At 36.9% G+C, this 27,657-nt stretch overlaps 1 protein-coding gene and 1 long non-coding RNA gene across 2 annotated transcripts in view; one reads left to right on the top strand and one right to left on the bottom strand.

The window, feature by feature from the left end:
* Positions 1-681: 681 nt before the first annotated feature.
* LOC120529668 (aquaporin-1-like) lies at positions 682-27,028 on the bottom strand. Its single transcript, XM_039753672.1, has 4 exons — positions 26,650-27,028; positions 23,096-23,257; positions 21,730-21,810; positions 682-1,170 (listed from the first exon to the last, which is right to left on the bottom strand). The coding sequence occupies exons 1-4, from the start codon at positions 27,001-27,003 to the stop codon at positions 991-993; spliced, it is 777 nt and encodes a 258-aa protein (XP_039609606.1). The 5' UTR covers positions 27,004-27,028; the 3' UTR covers positions 682-990.
* The window catches only part of LOC120529669, a 55,498-nt gene continuing 52,899 nt past the window's right edge, over positions 25,059-27,657 (top strand). Inside the window, exon 1 of the long non-coding RNA XR_005633791.1 lies at positions 25,059-25,646. This is a non-coding gene — a long non-coding RNA (uncharacterized LOC120529669). The remainder of the gene's footprint in view (positions 25,647-27,657) is intronic.

The raw sequence follows: 27,657 nt of genomic DNA, 5'->3' as shown, positions 1-27,657 counted from the left end.
GAAGTAGAAAGGGAATTAACACAATAATGTGCAGCTACTAAGGACCATATTTAAAAAAAAGAAAGAATTTGGCAAACAAAACTTCCTCTTTAATATACACATTTGTTACATTTACTGTTAGAGCTCGTAAATGCCTTTGAAGTCCCCTTTTTTTTAAATATATTGTGTTTTGGGAACCAATTCAGGATTTCCTTTTTCCAAAAGAATGATTGATTTACCATTGTAAATGTTCTTGTTACTTCTGCCCTGTTGCCAGCTTATTGTTCAAATATTGTAATGTTAACATTAGAAAGGTTTGGAAAAAATATTCTAATATCATTTAAAAAATACTGATAAATTAGCCCTGTTCTGTAAAGCTTTGATTTGCCAGTCAAAAGCTGTGAATTCACTAATGAAGTAAAAGGTTATGATGAATTATATACTTAATGGTAATATTTATACAATGTACTGTAGATGTTTTTGTTATCGACTCCACATAGATGTGGGAAAAAAATGAAAAGGAAGAAGAAGCAGAAGAACTGTATATGTTTTTGTGTCATTCTGTTAGGAGCAAAATGTTAAAGATTATTTATTAAAGAAAACTGTACATCGCTTATAAAATATTTTAAGAAACTTTATTTTACCAAACATAACATTATACAAAGATAAATGTGCAACACTGTTAAAAAAATCTTTAAAAAATTAAAAAGACTACATGGGTATCCAAAATATAATGTAATAAACCCCATTCATTTCCTTTATCTTCATTTTTACTTTCATAGTTCAAAATGTTTTGCCAGATTACAAGACAATTTCAGTGCTATCAGTTGTCATTGAAATAAAAATGCATAATTAAAAGGTACAATCTCAGATGTTTTATGAATATTTATATGTTTTTTAAAAAAGAGAACAATATTATGAAAGAAAAGAACATGCCATTTTCAGAAAGTGATGGTTTTAAACATGATTTGCCACACTCCCCTACCTACTGATTGTTGTATAAGGATGAGTTTATTTTGATGACATTTCTACTCTTGTTGTTTCGTCAGTGTCATTTATATCATACTCCCCATCCTGGCCATTCATCAGAACCTTCATTCGGTCGGGCAGATCTTCTGTCTTTGGATACAGGATGAAATCATACACAAGGGCGGCCATCACTCCACCAATCATGGGTCCAACCCAGAACACCTGTTTTCAAAAGGGAGAAGCAGAAATTTAACAAAATGTAAATATAAAATATTTTAACTTTATAGATCCATAAAACGATGGGACAGCAGTCAAGTGATTAACCCTTCAAGCTAATGGATCCCTAGACTTTCAGTTCAGTGTACAGTATGTATAGTGTTTAAATTCTCTTGTTATGTTTAAAAAGCTTTATGGTTTTTCACATTTCACAACCATAAATATTACATTTAATTGGTGACTTTAATTTGTACTGTTGTGAGTGTATGGTGAAGTGCTGTGGGTTGGTTCCTACTTTGGGAATGATTTAATTAGAATGGACTCATATCTCTTAAATAGTGGATTAGTAAATGTATGGATAGAGGATCAAGCATTACTATTTCAAAATATGTGGTTTTGTATTGACAAAGTCAAAAACAACTTTATTTTTTGTTTAATTTCAGAGTAGCTAGGGTAAAGATATTTTCCTAATATTTATATCAGGGGATTCAAACTCAGCCCTTTCACGGCCACAGCGAATAGAGGATTAAATTTAGACCTCACTCAGCAACAAAAATGCTCTTTCATACCATTAATTGCATTGCTTGTTTGTATAGAACACTTGTGTCCTTTTTGTACAAAATAATGAGTGCCACTTTGTGCTTCTACTGAATTTCAGTAAGAGGTATCAAAATATTGCAAATGTACCCACTCAAACATATATTCTGAGTCCTCAGTCTAGTGTGATTAGAAATAGCCTTCTTTGTTTATTAAGAGCAGGTGCACACAAGCTCATGTCTGTATCTACAACATCTCCCTATTATAAAAAGAAATCTTGGAAGGAGATGATACATGATTTTCTTGGAGACACTTTAACATCTCGTGAGAGACACCACTTTAATATCCTGCGAGACAAGGCAGTGAGACAAAAGGAAAGCTGCTGTACAGGCTTTTAAATGCTCGATGCACAGCGCAACAAGCAGAACACACAGCTTGGCAAAAGCAGCAGCAAGCCAGCAGCTGATCCGACCGCATCTCCTTAGCGTGTGTTCAAACCCCCCCTTCACAGCATGAGCAGCAGAGAGTAGTGTAGCATGCCCCGGGGGGAGGGGGTGGCCGAGCAAAGCCCCCTAGAATAGTTAAATGAGACTGGGCCAATTTTAACAGTAACAAACTATGAAAAGTTCATTTTCCTTTCACATTCTACTCTATAACACAGTTTAATCAAAGATTTTTTTTCTCTTTTGTGAATTCCCTGATTATAAAAGTCAGTCATTGTCCAACCCATTATACCCTTACACAGGGTCACGGGAGTCTGCTGGAGCCATTCCCAGCCAATATAGGGTGCAAGGCAGAAACAAATCACTAGGCAGGGCGCCAGCCCACCGCTAGGCACACACACACACGAAGGACAGTTTTAGGATCACCACTGCACCTAACCTGCATGTCTTTAGACTGTGGGATGAAACCGGAGCACCTGAAGGAAACCCATGCAGACATGGAGAGAACATGGAAACTCCACGCAGGGAGTACCCGGGAAACAAACCCAGGTCTCCTTACTTTGAGGCAGCAGCACTACCATTGCGCCACCGTAATTATAAAAGTGAAAATTATAAAAGTCAAATGTAAATTCTTTGCAGACTGCAGTGTTGCTAAATTTGTAATTCTTGCCAGCAGGCATGAAATTTAGAACCAGATGCCTTTCTTTTATGCATTTCCCTCTTCATTTTTTTTTCTCATAATTCCACAAGATTCCAAGCTTGTGATAGATCAGCTTGTTCCTGACTATTGTTACATTTTTTGAAATTTCACCATTTCATGGTATTCTTACCAGCAGAAGTGAGAAAGTAGTTGCTTATTGAATGATGCTGAGCAAAGCGAATGCACTGCAGTAGTTTTGAAATTTGCACATGATGTATAATTTGCTTGTGAAGCCATTACTTAAGTTATTCCATCTCAAAGCCCAACTCTAAGTTGAAGTGCTCAGTACTGAATAATATTGCACTGATAGTTTTATTGTTCTATATAGTGTTAAACATATTTGACCCAAGCACTATTTAAGTATTTATAGTTCTTGGCTTTAATAAGCTGCACTGAGACCTCAGGCTAAAGTGAAAATAAACAAAACAGAAACAGCTATGGCATTGTACAATCAGATAGAATTCAACTTATGGAGGTTTGGCTGATGCTGACAATTATGGGGTAGCTGAATATCCATAAATATTTGCATGTGTCTGTTAAAATGCAACATGATATAGCACTCACGTCATGGGTGGGTCAGAGTGATAAATATATGGAGCTTGGATGGTGGAATTGCTTGAGCATTGCGTACCTTTTAGCCTCAACAATAGCCATCACTCTTGAACCCACATAGTACTTTATGAACTAGCATTGTCTTGTGTTTTGTGTGTTTTTGACCTTTGTTTGCATTGTTCTAGTTTATGTATCCTAAGCATTGTAGTTGAAATTCAGAATCCTTAAATAACAGTAAACTGTGGAATATGATAAACTTTGTATCTTTTAAACTGTAGAACAAATCCCATGTGAAAATGTGCAGAAAGTGATATATATATATATATATATATATATATATATATATATATATATATATATATATATATATATATATATATATATATATATATATAGTGATTTATATATTATTTGATGGGTAGTAGTTAATAAGAATTTATCTTATTTCCAGGATTTCAGGTTAAAATCACAGCATAGTTACTATCAGTTTGGAATTTCCACTTTCTCTTTGCGTCTGTGTGTGTTTTTCCTGGTATTCTGGTTTTCCTCCCACACCACAAAGGCTTGCATGTCATGTTAATGGGCAACTCTAAATTGGTCCATAATGAGTGAATATGGATGTATATACTGTATCAGTGTAGCCTGCAATGAGCCACACATCATCTGGGGTCAATGGCTGTTTTGTGCCCAGTGCCACCAAGATATGTGCTGGGTCATGGCACTCCGAAAGGCGAGTCTGGGGATTAACACATACCTGGTGAAATCAGATCTTCATTTTAGATAGAGGTGATTTGTGTTTATTTATTTATTTTTTTATTCAACTTCCAGATTTGTTTGTGGGGACATTTGTAAGCATTTTTCATTTGGTGTAAATTTACATAATTAGAGTTCACCATTGCCCTTCTTTAGATGTGTCATCTGCTTTGTCTCATTGACACGGGTCATATAAATAATGTGAAAATCATGACTCAGTTAATAATACTCATCCATATTCACTATGACACTACACTTGACAAATGTGATGGCAGAGACTCTACTAATGATTCCTTTATAAAAACAGGCCAGGAAAGCATTGAAGTCCAAGATTCATTTCTTGACATTATTTAATTCTATTATGTGCTTGTAAAATTGTTTAGCCTCCATGTATGTAATTTTTCTCAAATCCTTTGTACGTTATTAATGTATCTTTGTTAACCTTCTGAAAGAACAGGGAGGAAAGTTTGGGATTATTATATAAATGTTATATGTAAAATCCTATTAATTTGCAGCTTATTTTGTTTTGACCTTTTTCATCTCATTAAATTCTGTCGCCATAATCACATAATGCACACATAGTCTTGGTTTTATTTTGGCAGAGAACTGGGTAGACATCAAGATGGCCATTATTTTATAAGTTTAAGTTTGAAACACAACCAGCTCCAAACAAACTGAAAAGTGCATTTTGGTTCATAAATAAAAATCTCAATGCAAAGCATTGATTGTAATAAAGCAATGTGTGAGGGACTGGCAAATGTATTTGGAGAAGAAAAAGAAATTTCATCCATTTGGAATTATGCATTCTATCTAGCCTAAGTATATTTTCATTTTCATAAAAAGTAATGATTTCCAAAGTAAAGTAAATGTATTGAAAAGGGCAAAGGATGATTAACAACCACCCCCAAACTATTTGAATGGAAATTTTTATGACTAAAATGTTTGCCTTGTTATAACTGTGCAAGAGAAACACTCTGAGAATGAATTCTAGAAGATATTACAAAATGAATATTACTTTTTCTTTATTTCAGCTGCTGACTTTGGGATTTGGTAAAAGTTATCAGATACAAGAGGGTACTGTATTGCATAGGATGCATGTACAGTATAGAGACTAAAAGGACTTAGGAGTTTGTCTTGTTTTATTTTTTTTTTTTCCCTGAACTCGTTTTTTTCAACTTAAAGCCTCGTCTCACATTGCACAGCATGTAACTGCTGAAATGTGTTTGTAATGTGATTGGTCTTCCTGACTACAATGAGGAGCTCTAGTGTTTCTCATGACAATAAGAAGGTTGGTGAATACTCTTTCATTAAAGGTGTTCACTGCCATCAGCGACTGTTCCACTTTGTATTTCAAGAAGCTCCAGGATGACAAAGAGAATTCAGACATTAAATGAAGGTTTCTTACTTGGAAAAGAAAAATGGAAATCATATTTTGTGTGAGGCAAATTTAAGTAAAGCATCGGGCAGAGAAACTGTTTTATATGATTGACAATCTATTGAAGGGATTAACATACAGTAAGGGTGCAAAGCAATGAGTTGGACATTGAGAAAGTCTGGTTAAAATGCATGGATGGTGTCTGCACTGATGTTGAAGTTAATGCACATGCATGTTGGTGATGACAGAATATGAGGATAGTATAAATTGTTTTTTAGTTTACTGCTGTAGTGCACAATTAAATATTGATAGTCAAATCGTAACTGTGACTTATGCTTTAAATTGTTATTTGGATATTTAAAAGTTAACACATAGATGTAACTTTTATTTACACTCACGTATTATATAAAAGTGTTTAGGGAAACACTTTAGTTAAGGTGCTGGAAAAATGTATTTATAAGTTGCATATTGCTATGTAACAAGACCATAACAAAGGCTTCTTTAGGTCTTAGTAACATATACAAAGCACCAGTAAAATATTGTCATAAAAGAGGTTTGACTCGAGATTTCACAATGCATCTGTTAAATTAAGTTTTATTCTTTCATATGGTTTCCTTTTCTTTAAAAATAAAAGCTCAAATAAGTCACACAGCTCTGCAGAGAAGAAGTGTAAGCATCAGTTACATTTTTCTTTGTCTACTAACTTGAAAAAACTGGATCACTATTGTGTGTGTGTGTGTGTGTATATATATATATATATATATATATATATATATATATATATGGAGGGCTTGTGCCTCCTCCAGACCCGAGGCGTCCGTCCTGGTTATGTTGGGGGCCTCGGGTAAAGGGCTTGGAAGCCCAGCCCTGTAGGGACCCGTGGCCACCGCCAGGCGGCCCCGGTGCTGGAATATCCCGGGAGCCCAGCACTTCCGCCACACCAGGAAGTGCTGGGGAGAAGGCGACAGGGGACACCCAGATGGCTTCCGGGTGCGCAGCCGGCACTTCCGCCACACAGGGGCGTGGCTACAGGGGAATGCTGGGAAGCAGCTGGAGCCCATCCGGGTTCCTATTTAAGGGGCCACCTCCCTCCAGTCATTGGCAGAAGTCGGGTGGAAGAGGACGGAGCTAGAGGGAGGACTAGAGGCGGCCAGGAGAAAGGCACTGGAACTGTGTGGCCTGGACATTGGGGGAATCAGTGCTGGAGGCACTGGGGTGTGTGAGTGCACAAAACTTGTAAATATTATAAATAAATGTGTGTTGGGTGAACATAAGATGTCCATCTGTCTGTGTCCAGGCCAGCATCCACAATATATATATATATATATATATATATATATATATATACACACACACACACACACATTGTGGCAGGAGGCTGGGGAAGGGCCGGAAGGCAATCTATACGTCCCCTGGGCCACAAAGGGGCAACCGCCCTGGATAGTGAAGGGACCATGGGGAAGGAGCACGGAGGCTCAAACCTGTTGGGGCCCGTTGCTACCACTGGGGGGCACCACAAGCTTCATAAAGGCGGGGAGATCTGCACTAATGCCACACCTGGGAAGGAAGTGCAGGAAGTGTCGCCGGAAGAACGTCAGAAAGCACCTGGAGCACATCCAGGTGACTATAAAAGGGGCCCCCTTCCTACAGTCAAGGAGCTGGAGTAGGACGAAGCTCCAGCGACAGAGAGAACAAAGGCGGCCCACGGACATTTAAAGTCCTGTATTGGAGGATGTTTGGTGCTGGGGCACTGTGTGTGGTGCAGGACTTTTTATGTAGTGTAAATAGTTCATTAAAGTGTGTGGCATTCGACACCCGGTGTCTGTGTGTAAGTGCTATCATAATATATATGATATTGGCCTGGTCCAGCCACTCGGGTCCCCAACAATGAGGATCTTACGAGCTGGATCACCATCGGGGAAACGCGCCACAAGGGAACTGACGCTCCCTCACAATGCAGGTAATGTGGCTCATTTTTAGGACTCCATGAGCAACAGCTCATCCAAGACAAAGTCACACCAACGTTACCCAAGGATTTTCTGAAGAGACCCAGTACCAAAGGAGTCCAGTCTTCATCTCAGGTCACAGGATAGGACATTACGTGTGTGTATCTATCTATCTATCTATCTATCTATCTATCTATCTATCTATCTATCTATCTATCTATCTATCTATCTATAGGATGGTCCAGAGCTAATTATGCAATTTTCATTATGTTATAACTTATTAAGTTTATTACATAGAAAATCACCGGAAAAATCCCAGACCATCAAGAAGTGTGTTAACTGACGACATGAAGAATCGTTTTCGCGCCCAACTGGAATCGTCCCCACATAAATCAAAGTCATCCAGACGATCTGGATCTGCATAATTAGATCTGGACCACCGTGTATATATAATACTGTATATATATCAAAGTCTCTTAATATGCAAAACTGCACAGAGGTGAATAAGCACTTACTGATAAAAATTTAAATATGATGGTAAAAAGAACAACTAATCCATCCTAATGGTGGTTGTTATAACAATGGTTTAACAGTTGAGTTGTGTCCTGTTGGAATTCATCAAGCCATTCATCTTTCAATCCTCTTCTCTGAACCTACCCAACTGGACACAGCTGTAGATCCAGGGACTCAACAACTGTCCAGAGATGTTTTTATGATCCTGCTTCCCTGATAGACCACATAATCTTGTGCTGCCTTCCTGTACTTTAGTAGTTGTTTGTTTCCAGAAAGTAAACCAGCATTAAGAGTCAAGCTCATTGCTGACTTTTTCTCTAATGTTCCTTATGTCATCGGTTTTGAGATACGCATGTGTTTATGTTCTGTGGAAGGATTAGGCAGCTACCAAAAGCTGTGGGATAAAAAAAGTGATCACAGAAGTTCATGAGTACCCTTCCATTTCATAAATCTTATATTTATCATGAAAAAGAATATAAATTGTCTTGCATGTGTGTTCCTCCCAGGTATGTAGTTCCATCCCGGTCTGAAAGGGGGAGCTGATGTTAACTATGTTATCTGTCTTTTCCTCCACAGTACTGAGAAACTTCCCAGTGAGAGTAACTGACTCCACCCCTTCTGGTCCCTGGGCAATAAAAGCACAAATGCCTGTAAGGAGATGTCACGTCATGACCAAGCAACCAGAGAGAATGAGCTCCTCTAATACTTAAAAGAAATGCATAGAATCATTCAGCCCCATATTTATTGGAGGGTAACATTTTGTTTTCCTTTAAAATAAACAGGGACAGCTGGGTTGGCGTCCTAAAATTTATTTTTGTTAAGTCTGTCATTCCCTTGGACGACCATAAAGAAGAAAGTTAAATGAGGGTTGCAGGTTTTGTATTGCTGACTCAATTCACCAAAGGACTGGTTTTGACTACAACAAAGTCAGTTGTACTATGAAGCTTGCAATATTTCCAACAACATATTTAAACTGCTCATGTTAGTTGGCTCAGTTTGAATGTGGCATTTGAAAGACTGGGGTGACATCCAGACTGTAAAAGAAAATTCATGTTCAGAATCAACTGTCTAACTGCTTCAGACAGATAGCAAAAAACGGTAAAGTGCTCATAAAGTATCAAGTGAGAGTGAGAGGTGAAGAGGTAGGGCTTGTGGGTCAGTGAGCCGAACATTTGCTTGTTTTAGGTGTGTCTAAGAGGTTTCCAAGTATTTATGTAGTATTTATCAACACAGATATTAAGAACATAAGACATTCAAAGAAAATTACAGCCTTCTGCTGCATCAATGACATGTTGAATACCAATGGAGGCAGTTCAAGCAATGGTGAGTCATGCATTAAAATATTTCCAAGAGATGTGTTCACTGTCATAGGTTTATGCACGTTGAGTGAATATGGGGTTTGGAAGCAAGACATCACTGATGAAATCAGGATATGAAATAGTAAAGACAATAAACAAGAAATGCGTGGGTCTGTAAAACTGGTGTTGAATTAAGAGAAAGATACAGTTGGTACGTAAGAGCAAACACCAGTATGGAAACATTAAGTTAGATGGCGGAATTTGGGTATACACAAGAGAAAATGGCTTGGGAAGAAGAATGATTAGGGAAAGAGTTGGAGACTGATGAGGCTGAAGAAGATGAGATAAATGCTGTTAATTATATTTCTTCCTACATTCCTATCACAATTTGTCACAGCAGGTGAACTGGCCTCACAATTTTCTCCTATGTGGCTGTGCTTGTGTATAAAATGTTATCCATTAAGGTTGTCCTCTAGAAAACAGTGCATTGCCAAAACATGTAATAATAAATAAAGAAGATTCTATTTAACCAAGCCTCTGACTATCATGTTCAATTTTAATGATTAAAGGTAGTATTCCACTAGCTGTTTAACAGAATAAAATGGATTTTAAATGAAGCAGTAGGAGGGGAGCAGGTATTTTATCTTTTGTACTACCAGGTAATCATTTACTCTATAAATGTACAGTAAGGCTAAGCAACTGTAATTTTCAAAGCCTGAATTAAGTACCAAAATAATAGCTACACTGCAGCTATTAAAATATTATTGTAGTTGTATTACATGTTGTTCCATGAGGCTTTATGCAAGGTTTCTGAGTGTTGGATATATTCCAAGTACACATCAGAATCAGAATCAGAATTCATTTTATTGGCCAGGTACACTAATGTGTACAGGAATTTGTCTCGAGTATCAGTGCAACATACAAGGACAATGCAAAATACAAAAAATAAATATAAGAAGATAAAATATAAAAGGATAAAATATAATGTAGTATACAAGGAGGGGGAGGTTGGGAGCATGTGCTAATTACAACACAGTGCTGCACCCACCAAATGGCAAACCACTTGGATTGAGATCTGAGTGCAGCTGTGCAATGGTTGACACCTCAGCCCCACACTGGAACACTATGAGTTTTTTTTGCAAATCCTGCCTCCAACCCCCAAGTTTTCCCTGCAAATTGGAGGACCTGTTTGCAGGGCTGGATACAGAAGTCATACCCACGATGGGGCAATTGCAGATTAAGGGTCTTGCTCAAGGGCACAACGGAGGGCAATACAAAAAAATAAAGAGAAGGATGAAAATGTCTAGGCAGTCTAGTGTAAAGGTATACCTGTACATAGAAACTGAGGAGAAGCTCAGACCTGATTAGTTAGAATAACAACTGCATGTGGAAAAAAAACTGTTTAGGTGACGTGCTGTTTTAGCTTTCATTGCACTTTTCTTTTGCTGGTGGGAAGTCTTTGGAACAGGTAATGCCCTGGGTGAGTCAAGTCAGCAATGATCGTCCCTTTTCCTTACCCTGTACTCATTTAGGACTTCAGTGTGCAGTAAAGGACAGCCTACGATCTTTTCAAAGTCTTTGAGGATGTGTTGCAGATTGGCCTCAGCCTGAAAAAAGGCAGCACCAAACCAGACAGTTATAGATGAGGTCAGAATGTACTTGATGATGGCTTGAGGAAGAGTGAATTTCCTCAGCTGATGCAAAAAGAATATTCTCTGATAGGCTACTAATGGATGTGATGTTATTGTCCCACTTAAGGTTTTGTGACACCATACTGCCCAGATACGTAAGTGATTCTGCTATTCCAACAGCTGAGTCATTTATAGCAAGTGATAGGGGAGCAGGTGACTGTTTCCTGAAATCTATGATCATCTCCTGAGCTTTTTTGAATTTTAAGGTCCAAATTATTATGGCTACACCACAATGTCAGATGTCCCAGTTCTCGTCTTGTCCTCATTATTTAATGCATTTATTGAAATGGTCTATTCAGATGATTTACTTTCTCTGTTGCAGATGACTGTGTGTTGACCTTGAAATCCACATAAAAATAAATATACCACCACATACTGTGGGGTGTGGCGGCTGACAGGATTTAAAGTTACTGCTGCAACATTAGCTTAAGCATTGCATCCGTTCATACTGTATTTTTAACAAACCGTAGATTACTTTGGAATTGTGCATATCTTTGATTAGTAAGAATTGATCTACTCTTTCAACTACTCATTGCGAACACCTCACCATAAAACATGAGATTTTACTAGTATATTCTCTGTCAGGAACAGAACATTTTCACTTTCACTGTCACATTATTAAAAAACAATGTCCAAGCATTCATATATTTCAGAATGTGAATGTTTATTGCAATAAATCATCTTATGACAAGCACTTACATGTAATTGTGTACATGTTCTAAAACTGGTCTATGTCACAACTTATACCAATGCAGGATTGGCTACCATGGACAGTTCTTGTTTCATGTGAATGCTTGCTTTAAGTCAGAGAAGGGAGCTTGTATATACAGTAAGCCTGATACATTAGAACATTAGAACACTGTAGACAAGATCAGGTCATTCAGTCCAAACAATCTTGCCAGTCCTATCCACTTAATTCTTTTAAAATAATATCGCGTTTTGAAAGGTCCCCAAAGACCTACTGCCTACCACACTACTTGGTAACTTATTCCATGTGTCTATGATTCTCTGTGTAAAGAAGAACTAATGTGCAAAATGTACCCTTAACAAGTTTCCAATGGTGTCCCCGTGTTTTTGATGAACTCATTATAAAATAACAGCCTTGATCCACTGGACTAATTCACTTAATAATTTTAAACATTTCAATCATGTCTCCACTTAATCTTCTTTTGCTTAAACTGGAAAGACTCTGTTCTTTTAATCTTTCCTCATAATTCGTCCCCTGTAGCCCTGGAATGAGCCCTAGTTGCTCTTCTCTGGCCATGCTCTTAGGTTTAATTAATCTTCACTCCCATCTGTCCATACCTCCAGCCATGTTCCTGTTTTTCGCTTCAAGTCAAACCATTACAATATCTAATTCCCATTTAAGTATTCATTTAGGTATTTGGATGTTTAAGTCTTGGAGCAAATCAGAGGTTATCTCAGCAATTGTTTTCATAAGGCAGGAACCCATCCATCCATTATCCAACCCGCTACATCCTAACACAGGATCACGGGGGTCTGCTGGAGCCAGCCTAGAAAACAATGTCAGGCCACTGTATGGCACATGAATGCTAACACTTTATACTCACAATATAATTTGTACAATGAAGTGTAGCATGTTTTAGATTGCATGAAAACACAGTGTTGCCTCATGGATTCAGGACTCTGTGTTTGAATGCTGCTCCTTGCTATTGTCTTTAGAGTTTGCATGTTCTCCCCATTTCAGAATGGAGTTTTCCAAAGGGCACTCCAGCTTCTCTACCTCACCCACAGCTTTCAGATTAGCATTAGTTTGTGACTTAAAAGCAATCCCAACGTGTGTGCCCAGTGATTGACTGACTATGAATCTAGAGCTTCCCGAAAATGTTTCAGCCCCTGCAGCTCTTGAAATGGATTATGCAGGTTTGAGAATACATATACAATAATTTTGTTTATACAATCTATATTAAAACTTTTCACTAAAATCTGTGAAAATCTACCAGATATAGCAATCATGAGAGATTCAAAGATGCTGGTCTCATTTGTAAACATTGTGTTATTTTTTTAAGAGTACAAGAAAGGAAACTAAGATGCTGGAATGCAGAATGAGTTTATGAAGTATACTATGAGTTTGTGTTCATCAGGTAAGAGTTTGCCCAGAACAAGAAAGCCACCAATCTAGTACAGGGCAGAGTAAAGGATTTTAAAACACCCTAAGAAGCAAAAGACACTGTCAGTGACAATTACTTGTGCTTCCCAGTCTGGGAAGAACAGGGCCACTAGAGTGCAAATGACCCTAAGTGAAAACTATGGTGACAACAAAGTGATAGACAGAGCACGAGAGAGAGAGACAAAGCTGGATGAGGGTAGGAAACCTGAGTTAAGTGTCCCTGATTCTCTAACCTTAGAGATCTGTCAGGAAGACCTAAGTAATATTTCTTCAGGACAGCAAGCACCTGTTAGCTATTCAGTTTGAACAGTTGAGATTCTTCTCTCCGAGAGAGAACAAAGCAGCTTATAAGCTGTCATGGAGACTAGGTCTTTTAAGGGATACAGGAACATCAAAGGCCACTGCAAGGAGTGATTGACCTGCCCTCAGAAGTATATCCAGAATTGGTCCTAAGCCACCATAGACCAGAGTAAAAATGAGTCTACAGTTAGAGGAGAGTCAGAACAAATGTTCACTGGAGGGAAAAAGAAGCATCAGAAAGAAAGAGACAGAGAGATCAAGGAGGTAAGAGGGAGAGTACTTTAGTACAGAGGAAGCAGACAAGCTCCCTCTCAGACATTCAAAAAAGCATTAAGCTGGTGAGGGATGGCTCAGTGAGGTTTATTGTGTTGTGTTTTTTTATAAATGGTATTCTCTCTTTCTTGATCCCATCCTTGTAAATTTTATTTGTAGAATAAATATGCCTTTTTGACAGATTTAAGCACCTTGGCATCACTTGAGGGTCAAAGTATTTAACACTTTATTATGAGAGACAGAAGATGGAGAACAGGAAGACAAGAGGAGAGAGAGGTTTTCTTATGATATCTGTTTAACGTTAGGAACTGATTTGCCTTGCCCATTCCATTTGATTGGCTATAAGCATGGCACATACATATACATATTTTATGCAGTATAAATCAATTTGAAAGCACTGTGTATTATTTACACTTGAATGTATATATAACAATTATGACAAGTTGCTGTCATGCAATGGGAGCACTACAGTCTACAGGTTCAGCTGTTTTGTGAATTTAGGATGGTCATTAATTACTGTAACAAATGTATCTGTAATTCATCTGCCTTGAACTGTTTAAGAATTAAATGAAAAACCAAGGCATAAACCCAGATTTAAAGAATGAAAGTGAAAATTGCAAGAGATGAAGAAAAAATTTTATGATTTTGTTATCACCACAATTTTTTTTTGTTGTGTGCGGCCAATAGTGTATTAGCATTTACTATTGCACATCTTGACTGGGAATCTTTGTAATTAATAGGCAGTTTATTTACATCTGGATATTTCCTGTGTGGTCTTTACCATTTAAATGCCCAACCAAGAATCAGTCATCACTGAGGATCTTAGCAGTGTTGTTTTGTCTGGGCCTTCATTGTATTCCTCAGCAAGTAATAACACACGGTAAGATCCAATACTCAACCTTTCCTGAAATGTCAGATTACTCTGTCACATTCATGAGCACAAAAATGAATATTTAGGAGGACTGAATTATGTCACACGTGAAATTATCAATAAAAATAATTTTTATACAAAAACTTTTGTTAAGATTTCTCCTGAAGCTGAAACTAAAACCGTTCTTGTTAATTATACACTATGGTCTCCCAAGAATGTGGCAGCTATCCTGTCAGCAAGACCTATAATTTATTCATATATTTTGCTTCATAATGCAAGATGATTTCTGTCTGTCTGCCTGTTCATCTCTGTTAGGCATAGCCAGCATAAATGTAAGTAGCACACCATTAATTGGAATGTATTTTGTAATGCATGCAGTAAAAAAAAATATTACATTTTTAACTCCAACAGATGGTGCTTTGCAAACATTAGCAGTGCTGTTGAGAATCCTGTATCAAATGCTATATAATTGAGGAAACATACAAATTGAAATCTTAAATTAATTAGAGGAAAATTTAAATAGAACAAATATAGGAAATAAAAAAATAGAGATAATACTAATCTCATTTGAAGACATTGCACATTCTGGAAAATCATTAATATAAAATGAGCATGGGAATAAATTGTGTACATAATTAACAACTTCCATTAACAGCCAAAAAGAGGGCATTCTGGCTACCCAGAACCCAAGACTGAGACTCCTGCAACCAGTCAGACTATCAGCTACTTCCCTCTTTGTGACATTCAGTGGGTTCCATTGGGGTTAGAATTTCCACTATCCATATTTTTAAAATTTCCTATCATTTTGTTCTGTTTAAAATGTATTTTATTAGGTTATGGTGTCAGTAATATACACATCTGTTGGAATGAAAATGTATTTATTTATTTATTTTGAATTAATACCCTTGACAAGTGCCTTGCAGTGTGCATGTTGAGAATGAAGTCCTTAACTGAGTGTGTGGTAAGTGACATTGTAAGTGTGTGAAGTTTTCTTGTACAGTGATCCCTCGCTATATCGCACTTCGACCTTCGCGGCTTCACTCCATGGCAGATTTTATATATAAGCATATCTAAATATATATCACTGATTTTTCGCGGATTTCTGCGGACAATGGGTCTTTTAATTTATGGTACATGCTTCCTCAGTTGGTTTGCCCAGTTGATTTCATACAAGTGACGCTATTGGCGGATGGCTGAGAAGCTACCCAATCAGAGTACATATTATATATTAAATAAAACTCCTCAATGATATACGATATGCTTCCCGCGTGGGGCTTCACATGCTTAAAAGCTCTAACACCTATTGCTTTCTGATTGTTTGCTTTTCTCTCTCTCTCTCTGACATTTTCTGCTCCTGATGGAGGGGGTATGAGCAGAGGGGCTGTTCGCACACTGGCCTAGAGGATACGGACGCTCCTCTAAAAAATGCTGAAAGACTACCTTCACATTGCTCCCCTCCTTGCGACTGCTTTGTTGGGCTGTGCTTCGCATACTTAAAAGCACCTATTGATTTTTGATTGTTTGCTTTTCTCTCTCTGTCTCGCCCTGTCTCTGACATTCTCTGCTCCTGACCCACACTCCTTTGAAGAGGAAGATATGTTTGCATTCTCTTAATTGTGAGACAGAACTGTCATCTCTGTATTGTCATGGAGCACAGTTTAAACTTTTGAAAAAGAGACAAATGTTTGTTTGCAGTGTTTTAAAGTCCCTGTCTCTACAACCTCCTGTGTTTCTGTGCAAATCTGTGACCCAAGCGTGACAATATAAAAATAACAATATAAATGTATGGTTTTTACTTTGTGGATTTTCACCTTTCGTGGGGGGTTCTGGAACGCCACCCTCGCGACCAAGGAGGGATCACTGTAGTCTGTTGAATTCAGTTTAATTGGATGATGCTTCTGCACTTTGTGATTCAGCTATTTTTAAGTAAAAGCTATCTTCCTCTTTGCTTCTACTGAGAAGAACATTCATTTCTTTTCCCTTCTCTTTGACACCAACTGCACTCCCAACCTACCTGGAATGGAGTCTCTCTTTGAACTGCCTTTCCCAAGGTTTCATCCATTTATTCCCTACTAGGATTTTTTTGGGAGTTTTTCCTTGTATTCTTAGAGAGTCAAGGCTGGGGGCTGTCAAAAGGCAGGGCCTGTTAAAGCCTATTGCAGCACTTCTTGTGCGATTTTGGGTTCTACAAAAAATAAATTGTATTGTAATTTATTGTATTGTATTTCAGATCCTTGTTTTCAGATCGGAATTACCACCTGGAGGCCCTGTAATCTTTTCTGTATCATTTTCCAGAGGTTTATATCATGTTCAACTATGCTCTTTTCCTTAGGTATCATAGCCAATAAACACTAAAATAAATAGCAATTGATTACCATTGTATTTCCTTATTTAAAACTCTTAACTGTTAAGACTTGTAGTAGAAAACCTTTATGTAACATTTTTAGTCTGTTAAGCTTTTTCAGTTATGTTGCCTTTTGTCTAACTGCTCCAGATAGGATGAGTTTATTGTAGGATGCAGTCTCTCAAGGTTGCCCATGACTTGGAATGAAGTGTCATGTATCTCTCTGTGTAACCGAATACAGGATGATCTAGTGTGCCATATATGGTAAATATTCTCTTGTATATTCAAATGCTAAAAAATCCTGTGTCTAACAAAGGATCATTGGCGTATCCATGATTATATACAAGACTGACATATCTTGTAAGGTTGCTTTGTTAAATATATTTTTTATATTTTGCTGGGATCTGCAAAACCATGTTATACTATATATGAGTGCTGAAGTAGAACTAGAATCAAGGTTTTATTTTTATCTATCACACTGCACATCAAAATACTGAATAGTACAGTGATCTATATACATCGGTTAAAGATCATCATATTCTTTCACCTTTTCCAAACATTTCATTGGCATTTATTTTACTTGAATTTTGAACGTCTTTAAATAAGAATGCTAGGAATGTTGTATATGAAAAAAAAAACTGATTGGTGTATTAAGCTAATTTGTTCCAATATAACATCCATTTTTGTGAAAGTTGTCATAATATTTGCTGTAAGAGTAACATAAACTCTAACCCTAACTACAAAGAGGACTATTTCATTTATGTTAGGTAGAATATCCCAGAGGGGACTGGGCGGTCCAGTGGCCTGGAACCCCTGCAGATTTTATTTTTTTTTCTCCAGCCATCTGGAGTTTTTTTTTCTGTTTTTTCTGTCCACCCTGCCATCGGACCTTACTCCTTTTCTTTGTTAACTAATGTTGTCTTATTTTAATTTCTTATTTTGTCTTTTGTTTTTCTTTTCTTCAGTATGTAAAGCACTTTAGGCTACTTTTTGTATGAAAATGTGCTATATAAATAAATGTTGTTGTTGTTGAGCGGTCTGGTACAGAGGTGTAGTGGCTAGGGATGTTGTCTCACAAATGAAGCAGCCTCAGATTGAATCCTGTATTGTCTGTGTGGAGCTTCCATGTTCTTTCTGTCCATACTTGTGTTTTTGTTTAGGGTCACCTTGATTTCCTCTCACATTCCAACATAAAATCTGTCTCTTCAGTAAATATATAAATATGTAGAATTTTCATTTATGTATAAGGCAAACAATCTAATGAAAAAATAATATTTACAAATTATTTGTTTTCATATTAATTATTACTTTGAATACAGATTTTATATTTAGTTTTTTAAGCTTGCTTGCTTTGAATATGAATTAGGGCTATCTATATAAACAGGGATGGTTTTGTTTTGTTTTATTTTATGTTAATTTTGTTACATTTTCTCAAAAGTGTTGAAAGGTTCTGCTTTAACTTGTTCCACCCATTGTTTGAATCTGTTTGTTCAAATGCAAGGTTATAAGATGCCAAAGACTACCACTGGTCAGGAGGATAAGAGCAAACCTCAGATGGAATACCAGTCCTTTTCCTAAGCACACAACTCCAACATCACTCTCATAAGGCCAATTTAAAATGACAAGTCCATCTGAGTTGTATGTTTTAGGAATGTAGGTGAAATATCAGAGAAGATCCAGTTTGACACTGGGAGATCAAACATACTCCATATAGAGAGAGGACCAGCTGGGATTTGATCTAGGTCTTTGGAGCCATAAAGCCTACTTTAAAGCATTTATGATAATCAGTTCAAATGGAGAAGTGAATTTCAGGGTGGCTCTTTGGGACAACTAGAACTGTTGATTTACTGTCTAAGCAATTTCTTAATCGGATAACCTTTCTTCTGTTTATCTATGTATCATGCTGTTTTCACATTTGTATTTTTTTTGATCTGAGAAGTATTTTACAGCATTTGTATTGTGCTAGCTTTTAGTTTACATCCCCACATCGTAGTCTAATTTTTCACATCATGTTGGGCTTTTACTTTTTAAACATGTAATTCTTTGCTTCAGTTTTTGATTGACAATGAGGAGAGAAAGGTGCAAATTAAAGTAGCCCATTCTTATTTCTAACTTCTCATTTTTACTCATGATTTCTATCCATGCATTTATTTTCAGCATTTATAGTCATACTAAAGTGGCAGCTTTATTTTTAATTTTAGCATTGTATTTTAGGTGCAACACACACTAAAACTAGGCTGATCGTACTGCATAGCCTTTCATTACTGCCATTTACTGTAAGTGTTTCAGCACAGTGCTTCTTTTTATTTTTAACTACTATATTTAAAATTGCACTTAATGCACTGTAGGACGGCACAGTGGCGCAGTGGGTAGCGCTGCTGCCTCACAGTTAGGAGACCCAGGTTAGCTTCTCGGGTCCTCCCTGTGTGGAGTTTGCATCTTCTCCCCATGTCTGCATGGGTTTCCTCCGGGGGCTCCGGTTTCCTCCCACAGTCCAAAGACATGCAGGTTAGGTGCATTGGTGATTCTATACTGTCCCTAGTGTGCGCCTGGTGTGTGTGTGTGTGTGCCCTGCGGTGGGCTGGTACCCTGCCCGGGGTTTGTTTCCTGCCTTGCGCCCTGTGTTTGCTGGGATTGGCTCCAGCAAACCCCCGTGACCCTGTGTTAGGATATAGCGGGTTGTATAATGGATGGATGGATGCACTGCAAGAAATGTCATGTCAATTGCAGGACAAAGATGCATATGTGTGTAGTCATCATTAGATAGCTGCATCAAGCAAAATGTTAACAAGAAGGCCTAGTAAAACTAATAACTTCCAGTGTATAAAAATATATCCATAAATTTTCTAAGCCACATATCCAGTTCATACTTGCAGGGAAATGTTGTCTTTCCAAGCAGCTTCAGGATCAAAGCAGAACCTACACTTGATTGGATACTCGTTGTTAGGCGGGCAAACTGGAACACCTGCTGTCACTGATAAATGGCCAGTGTAAGTGTGCAATTGAACTAAAACGCCTCTTTCTAGGATATTGGAAGGAAACCATACAGACACTGGGATAAAATCCCAATGCCATATGTTGTCTGGGCTAAGATTCAAACCCAGAACTCTAGCACCGTGAGGCAGCCACACCATCCACTAAACCACTCATAAAGAAACCTGTATATATAGTTATTTCTGCTATTTATATTCAATTTTATATTCTGTATAACTCAGTTTGTTTTAATCCCTGTCTTCCAAGATGACTTCCCTTCCACTTCTTAAAAAAATACCATAAGGAGCACACATATGCAGGTAGACTGACTGTGATTAAAGTGCAAATAGCCATGGACACAAAAACGTCTTTTAATATATATTACTAGCTGTGTAATCTCGTGCTGTAAAAAGCCAGGGGTCCCAGAAACTATTGAAATCGTAAGAAAAAAAAATGAAATGTAGAGATGTCAGGTAACTGAAAGGAACTACTGTGAGCATCCTAGGAGGATCTGTTTTGCCAATGTGCTCGAATCGCTTGTGCAAAAGTAAAAGGGATACCGTTTTTGTCTTTCTTCTAAAGTTTCGTTTTGCTGAATTGCTGTCCTCTTTTATTATTAGTGGCTAAGCGAGTTTTCTGTTTCCTCGGAGGTGAAGCCCTTAAGCCGACTCCACCTCTCACTTCCTGGTCAGACAGACACACACACTTCCATGTGTAGACGTTTATATATATATATATAATATATATATATAGTATACAGTATAAACAAGTACTTGCAACTACTGTGTATACAATACAGAGTATATAGCTTACATTTGATATATATGTATATATATACTTTTGTCTGTATGTGTGTCTTTTTGTTTGTGTTTCATTATTGTCGGCTGCTCTGAGGAGACAAGCTAGTAGGAATCTGCCAATAAACGTAAACTTCAACTTGAACATTACAAAGCACACAAGAATTTACATCAACTCAGCAAGATGACAATGCACTGGGCAAAATAAAATTGTGGATTTTTGTTCCAGGCAGTTCCTTAAACGTTAGGGTCTGCCATTATGTGATTAAGACATTCAATCAGATGACTTTCCTCATTCCAGTCATGCAGTAGTTTTTATTAAAGACACCAGAAAATGTTTTGTCATAAATAAGTTAGCTTGTCAATGCCTGTTCATTTAGTTCTTTTAAAGGAACTTAAAGTTGAGATTTGAAGGTCCTGTGAGTGCTACTATCTACTACACTCTCTTAGAAGAAAAACTGTATAACACTTAAGCAGAATTTGCCCTTAAATGTCTTTCATTGTTTAAAAGCTCATTTCAGAGTAATATCTTACAAGTGACATCTATCGCACCAATTCCTTTCATAATTTTAAACACTCTAGCATTACCTCTTATTTGCTTAAACTGAAAGGATTTACTGTAGTTCTTTCCAACTTTTCTTATAGCTTATGCTCCATATTTCCAGAATTACCCTCATTTCTCTTTTTTCAGTTTCTCTTCTGCTGCTACAGTATGTCTTTTTTGTAATAAGAAGACCAATGCTGTTTATAGCACAACCGTCCTTGACTTATGCAGTGCTTTGCATGTTGTGCTGTGTAATGTAACATCCTATTAACCTTCTTAATCACTTCTGTACACTATGTTAGGAACAGGAAGGAGTCCATCACAACTCATAAGTCCTTCTCATTAAGTGTTTTTTGAAGTTTTAGACCACATTATATGTAATTATATCTAATATTTTTGCTATCTACATGTAAAACTTTACATTGCACACTTTTGTTAAATGCATGTACACAAGTTCTAGGTAGCTCAAGGGTTTCTTTCATTTATTGTATAAAATAATACACTTTATAAAGTAATACACTCACCCAGTGATCTGTAAAATTATTCTTAATCAGAGCAGGGCCAAATGATCGTGCAGGATTTATTCCACAGCCTGTATAGCTGATCTGTGAAGAAAAGAAATAAAACACTGATCTGCTTGTTTTCTTTTTTTAAAAAGCCTCAAAATGCAGTCACTTTCTGCTAACTTAAATATTTGTTAAAATGCTACTGTGTGACGCAAAATAATTTTAACAATACATTAACTTCATCTTTCAGATGGAGTTCCTAAACAGTCTGTTTGCTTTATTATTTTAATATTTAGATTTAAATCTCCCCATACCTGTGTCTGACACACATATCAGTCTGTTACTGTGTAAAAGAGACCCCATGTCATCAAACCTTTAATAAAAGATCCAGCTATCAAATTAATATATATTATTTCTAATTTAATTTTTAATATTCTTGTAATAGTTTAATTTTCACTTTCTTCCAAAAATTTCAAAATTTTAACACAAGTGAGAGGACTACTTTTTTTAGGGTAAGCTGCGCTTCCAGACCACATTTAAATCCATCCATCCATCCATTTTCCAATCCGCTGAATCCGAACATGGGGTCACGGGGGTCCGCTGGAGCCAATCTCAGCCAACATAGGGCACAAGGCAGGAACCAATCCCGGGCAGGGTGCCAACCCACTGCAGGACACATACAAACACACCCACACACCAAGCACACACTAGGGACAATTTAGAATCGCCAATCCACCTAACCTGCATGTCTTTGGACTGCGGGAGGAAACTGGAGCTTCCGGAGGAAACCCACGCAGACACGGGGAGAACATGCAAACTCCACGCAGGGAGGACCTGGGAAGCGAACCCGGGTCTCCTAACTGCGAGGCAGCAGTGCTACCACTGCGCCACCATGCCACCCCCATTTAAATCCAAATATATAAAATATATATTGTAGTTGCACAATTTCAACTGTTCATAAGAATTTGGTAACTTCCTTCATGAAAGCTTTCTTTTTGGCATCTTAGTGGGTAATGTTGAGTGATTGCTGGTGCAGCAGATTGCTCAGCCAACAGACAACATACACCACACCACGTTCAATTCTGGGTCAAGGTGCAATGTGTGCAGAATTTATAAGCAGGCAGTAGGCACACATCTGTCACCTGCACAAAAACAGTTCAAGTTGTCTGCTGATTAAAACCTACACAAAGGTGTTTAGCTGGTGGCTATCTACTCCTGTTGAGGTCCCCATCAATGCTAGTTGTAGGCAGATGAGGAGGTAGAAGAATGGGTACATTTTAAACAACAACTCTTCTTATTCAAATTAAAGGAAGCCTCTGTACTGATAATAATCCTTGTTCTTTAAAAATCATGAATGCATATCAAGAGTTTATTGTAAACTTACAGCTCCAAGGTGTCCAAGAGCAACTGACAATCCAATAGCCAAAGGTGCTCCTCCAAAAACATCACGTCTCCTTTTATCGGTGACTGCTAATACACAGAGGACCAGCTGGAAAGTGGCAAAGAGCTCAATGGCCAAAGCTTGTCCAGGCTGTGTTTCATTTAACTGCAACATAAATGTAAATGTTTAAATATAAATGCATCAGTAGCATAAAAAAGATATAAAATGGCAAAACAATAACAATACAATTCCCTGTAATTAATGTATGGGTCACTTTCGAATGATGAATATACTGTCACACATGCATGTCAATGGATCTCCTTACTGGCTCGTTCGAGTTATGTAATAAACTACCGGTCATCTTCTTCTCTCCCCTCAGCACCAAGTAACTGCACAGTCAGGGCAACACTCTGTCCTTTCTGGTTCATAAAAGAAAAGAAGGAGGCAAGAGCGACCCACTGGATGGAGGTCCCGAGCAGACAGACCCTGACCTACAGCTGGAAGTTAATTATTTTTAATATTGAAAAGGATGATCTGGTTGGTGCCCCAAATTTTCTTCTGGTAACCTGTCAGTCCGGCATCCAGCCACAGTAAATACGATAGATAGATAGATAGATAGATAGATAGATAGATAGATAGATAGATAGATAGATAGATAGATAGATAGATAGATAGATAGATAGATAGATAGATAGATAGATAGCGTTTTCAACTATGTCCATCAAAGCATTAATGATGTCATATGCATGTGCAATGACATTTTCCAGATGACTTAATTTTGTGTAGTATAACTGAATTTCTTCTAGAAAGTCCTCTAAAAGCATCCTTTAAAGTTCAATAAATCCTTATATTGTTGCAATACTTCAGCAATATTTCAGGCGAGCTTTCAATTGTTAAGCAAAGTCATACTGAAGTCCTTTATTAGTTAACTGTAGTCTTTTTTTTTGGAAAATTCTCCTATTTGTAACTTGCTTCAAGTGGTCCACTATTCACCGGTAGCAGTGCTACTCACTGTTACGCAGCAACGACACCTCTTCCAATTTCAACACAGAGTATCGACACCTTGCTTTAGCGTAGCGGTGAGTACCAGGACCTTTTCACAAGTCTTCACACCCAATATTCTTTAAATAAAGATTGACTGTATCACCATAAAAAGAGTACCACTAGTAACTTGGTTTCACTTCAAACACTGTACATTACTATCTAAAACTAAATGTACTAAAAAGAGTGGTTAAGTGCTAATGACCATACTTGAATAGTTTGATATAAAAATATAAAAATAAAAAACATCACATTTTAAACCACTCTTTTTATGAATGTAGCATTCCATCTCCACTATCCTGGGTTCAGATCCCTGCTGTGTCTCTGTGTGGAGCCTGCTGTCTTTCCCTGTGTTCATTTACAAGTGTTTAGTTTTCTCCAAGATGAGCAAGACTGACAGGACTCTCAATTGGCGATTGTGTGTGTGCGTGTGTGTGTGTGTGTGGGTGTTTGTGTGTGTGTGGTTGAGCACACACACTGCGCCACCCAGGGTTGGCTGATTCCTTGTGCAGCTCACTACTAATAACTCTCCAAGTTCACATCCCCACCTCCATGACACATTATCAGCAGATAAAGGGTTTGGAAAAATAAACTTTTAATTCTCACAGGTTGGATATTCTTGAGTTACTGTTGATATAATTCAAGTTTTCATAATAAATGCATTTGCATTTATAAGCACTTTGAGCTACTTTTTGTATGAAAATGTGCTATATAAATAAATGTTGTTGTTGTTGCATTCAACCATCCTTTATCATGCCCACTTTATGCAGTTCATGAACAACGATAAGGCTTTTTTTTTCTGGAATAAATAAACAGAAGAAAATGTACAATTATATGTCCATATATACCATATATTATCTATATGCCCTAGATAGTTCAAGTGTATTGCCTATATTGATATCAAAAATGTTTATCTATTATCATTAACATTGATGATGTTTGGCTTTGTATTTTGAGAATTCAACACAGCATTCATTCAGGCACCATTATGTCTTTAAAAAACAGAATAGTAAATGAACAAAAAAAATGCAAAGAAACTTATAAATGACACCTCATGACAAAGTTGATCTAGATTCTGGCATAGAACAGCTTTCATTTTATTTTTCATCATGATGTTTACTCTCTTGTATTTTCTTTTGCTTGCAGATTAATGTTGACGCAGCCCTGCTCTAAATACTGTATGCACTTGTTGGCAATGCATGCAGTACTTTATTTTTGGAGATCTGATTTACTTGAATTTGATTTCCATCAAATCTGATTCGTTTTTAGTACAATCCGTTTGTTATAAACCAAGTCATTTCTGCAAATTCACTTCATCAATGAAGCCAGCAGAGGTCGCTTAATCCAAAAATATACACTTTAATAACAACCTGTTGTATCTTGTAATTGCTACTATTTTATTACTGAAGTGCAGCCTGCTTCACTGAGCAGTGCAATGGATATCCTATCATTTGTCCCTAGATGACACTGAAAGAAAGCATTGCATAAATCAAAAACTTTCCTTCACTATTTTGTAAGTATTTATTTTGTCATCAGTTAATTCTCTTTTTCTCCCTAAAGACTGGTTTCCTATAAAAAAATATGTATTGTAACTTTTTCTGTATTGTAATATGCATCTATAGACTTTCACCCAGAATATTATTATAAAAGGGATTATATTATATTATATTATATTATATTATATTATATTATATTATATTATATTATAAAAATCACACAGTAATATTCAGACAAAACCAAAATAGTCTTACTTTTTAGAAATGTGGATATATTTCTGTACATTTGCTAAATTTGAATCATATTTCCACATTACTTAAATGACACACCTTTATTTTTTGTAAGAAATGTTTATGTAATGGCTAAACGTTCTCAACATTTTCTGCAGTATAAAAACATATTTGTTTAGCACAGTGCAAATTTAAGCATTTGAAATGTTTTGAAAAGTAAAATTTACAATTATTTAAGCATCCTGTCATTGAAAAATACACAATGCTACTACTACTGCTACCGCTTCTTCTACTACTATTACTAATACTTTGATTTTTAATTTGATTTGATATGCTTTGTTAATAATAACAACATTGCTGTTTTAATAATTAAAAAATGACCTGGAAACAAATGTTTAATAAAGTGATCATTTAAATTATATACTTGCATCTGCTAGATTTTAAGATAATATAATTAAGCCAGTACTAGATACTTCACACTAGAAAGAACTTTTACCTTTTATGCTTTTGGAAAAGTGAATTTGCTCTCCTTTAAGTAGTATCTCACATCCTTTTAGCATCCACAACAACAGTAGGAATTTTAAATATTGTAGTGAGAAAAAAAAAAGAATCTCATGAAAATAATATAGTAGAAGATTAATATAATCAAAAAGAAATACATGAATGTAAACGTGTCGACCTATATTTTCTAAAACAGGTTATTTTATGCACAGTACTGTAGCTGTCAGAGAATGCTTTTCTCACAGGTAGTGAGTCCTCTGATTTCCCTGGCTGTACAGTAGCACTTACCTGATTCAGACCAATGCTGCTGTTTGGATTGATTCCATAGATGAGTCCACTGGCCATTGTTGCACCCAGAATCTGGGCGAACATGTACATCACTGCTTTGAAGACACTAATTTGACAGCTCGTGAGCAACCCAAAGGTCACAGCTGGATTTAGATGTGCCCCACTTATGTGACCCAAACTTTGTGCCAAGGTGGCAATAGCTAGCCCAAAGGCTAATGATACCTTAACTTCTTTACCAGCCCCGTTGCCAGAGGGGATAGCTGCCATTATACTAATGAATACAAACACAGTCATGCCAAGCAGCTCTGCCACTACGGCTCTCCAAAATGCTTTGCTCCTGAATTCTTTGGCCATGATTAGGGCTCCTTGGTGGTCTTGCGTAAACTCTAGCAGCACAGAACATTTCTTGGAGAATTTATAGATCATCCACTTGGCTGTGGGAGGAAGGGGGTGTTGCAAAGAAAGGAAAAAAAATCTCCCTGACCTATTGAATTAATGACAGGCACTTAAAGTCTTAAAAAGGACTTTTTTTCTTCTTGTTGAAATGTGTGATTGTGGGATTCATCTCTGTTTTCATAAAACAGTTGAAATATTTTAACAGTAAAGCAAAATGTTAAATATCTTTTTAGAGATATTAGCTTCCACATGTTATTTTTTTTAAAAGTAACACGTGTTTATAGATTTTGGAAGTTATTACATTTGTGCAACTGTTTGCAATAATCTGTATAGGGTTATATGTTTATTTTTATACTGATTATTATTAGTATTACAGTACTTGCATTTACTGTACTCAAAGAAGGAAAAACTGTACAAAGAGAACATCATTAGTGAGAGTTTACTTAGGAATTAAATTACTCACTCTGTTTAAGGTGTTTGTACAGGAATGTGTAGTATTTATTAAAGCAGAAATTCAAAAATTAAATGTCCTTAAGGAGTTTCATCCTAAATTATCATATGTTGTCTATTTTTGTAAAGTTTATTACATACACCGTAGATTTTTGATCATTT

This window comes from Polypterus senegalus, chromosome 5 (assembly GCF_016835505.1).
Source record: "Polypterus senegalus isolate Bchr_013 chromosome 5, ASM1683550v1, whole genome shotgun sequence".
NCBI lineage: Eukaryota > Metazoa > Chordata > Cladistia > Polypteriformes > Polypteridae > Polypterus > Polypterus senegalus.
The sequence above is the reverse complement of the archived record's forward strand: the minus strand, read 5'-3'. Positions and strand labels throughout refer to the sequence as shown.

Excerpts from the sequence above, each read along its gene's own strand:
- LOC120529668 (XM_039753672.1), bottom strand. The coding sequence starts at position 27,003 with ATGGCCAAAGAATTCAGGAGCAAAGCATTTTGGAGAGCCGTAGTGGCA. Across the intron at positions 21,811-23,095 it reads CTCTTGGACACCTTGGAGCT|ATCAGCTATACAGGCTGTGG; the intron begins GTAAGTTTACAA and ends TTTTCTTCACAG. Across the intron at positions 1,171-21,729 it reads ATAATTTTACAGATCACTGG|GTGTTCTGGGTTGGACCCAT; the intron begins GTGAGTGTATTA and ends TTTTGAAAACAG.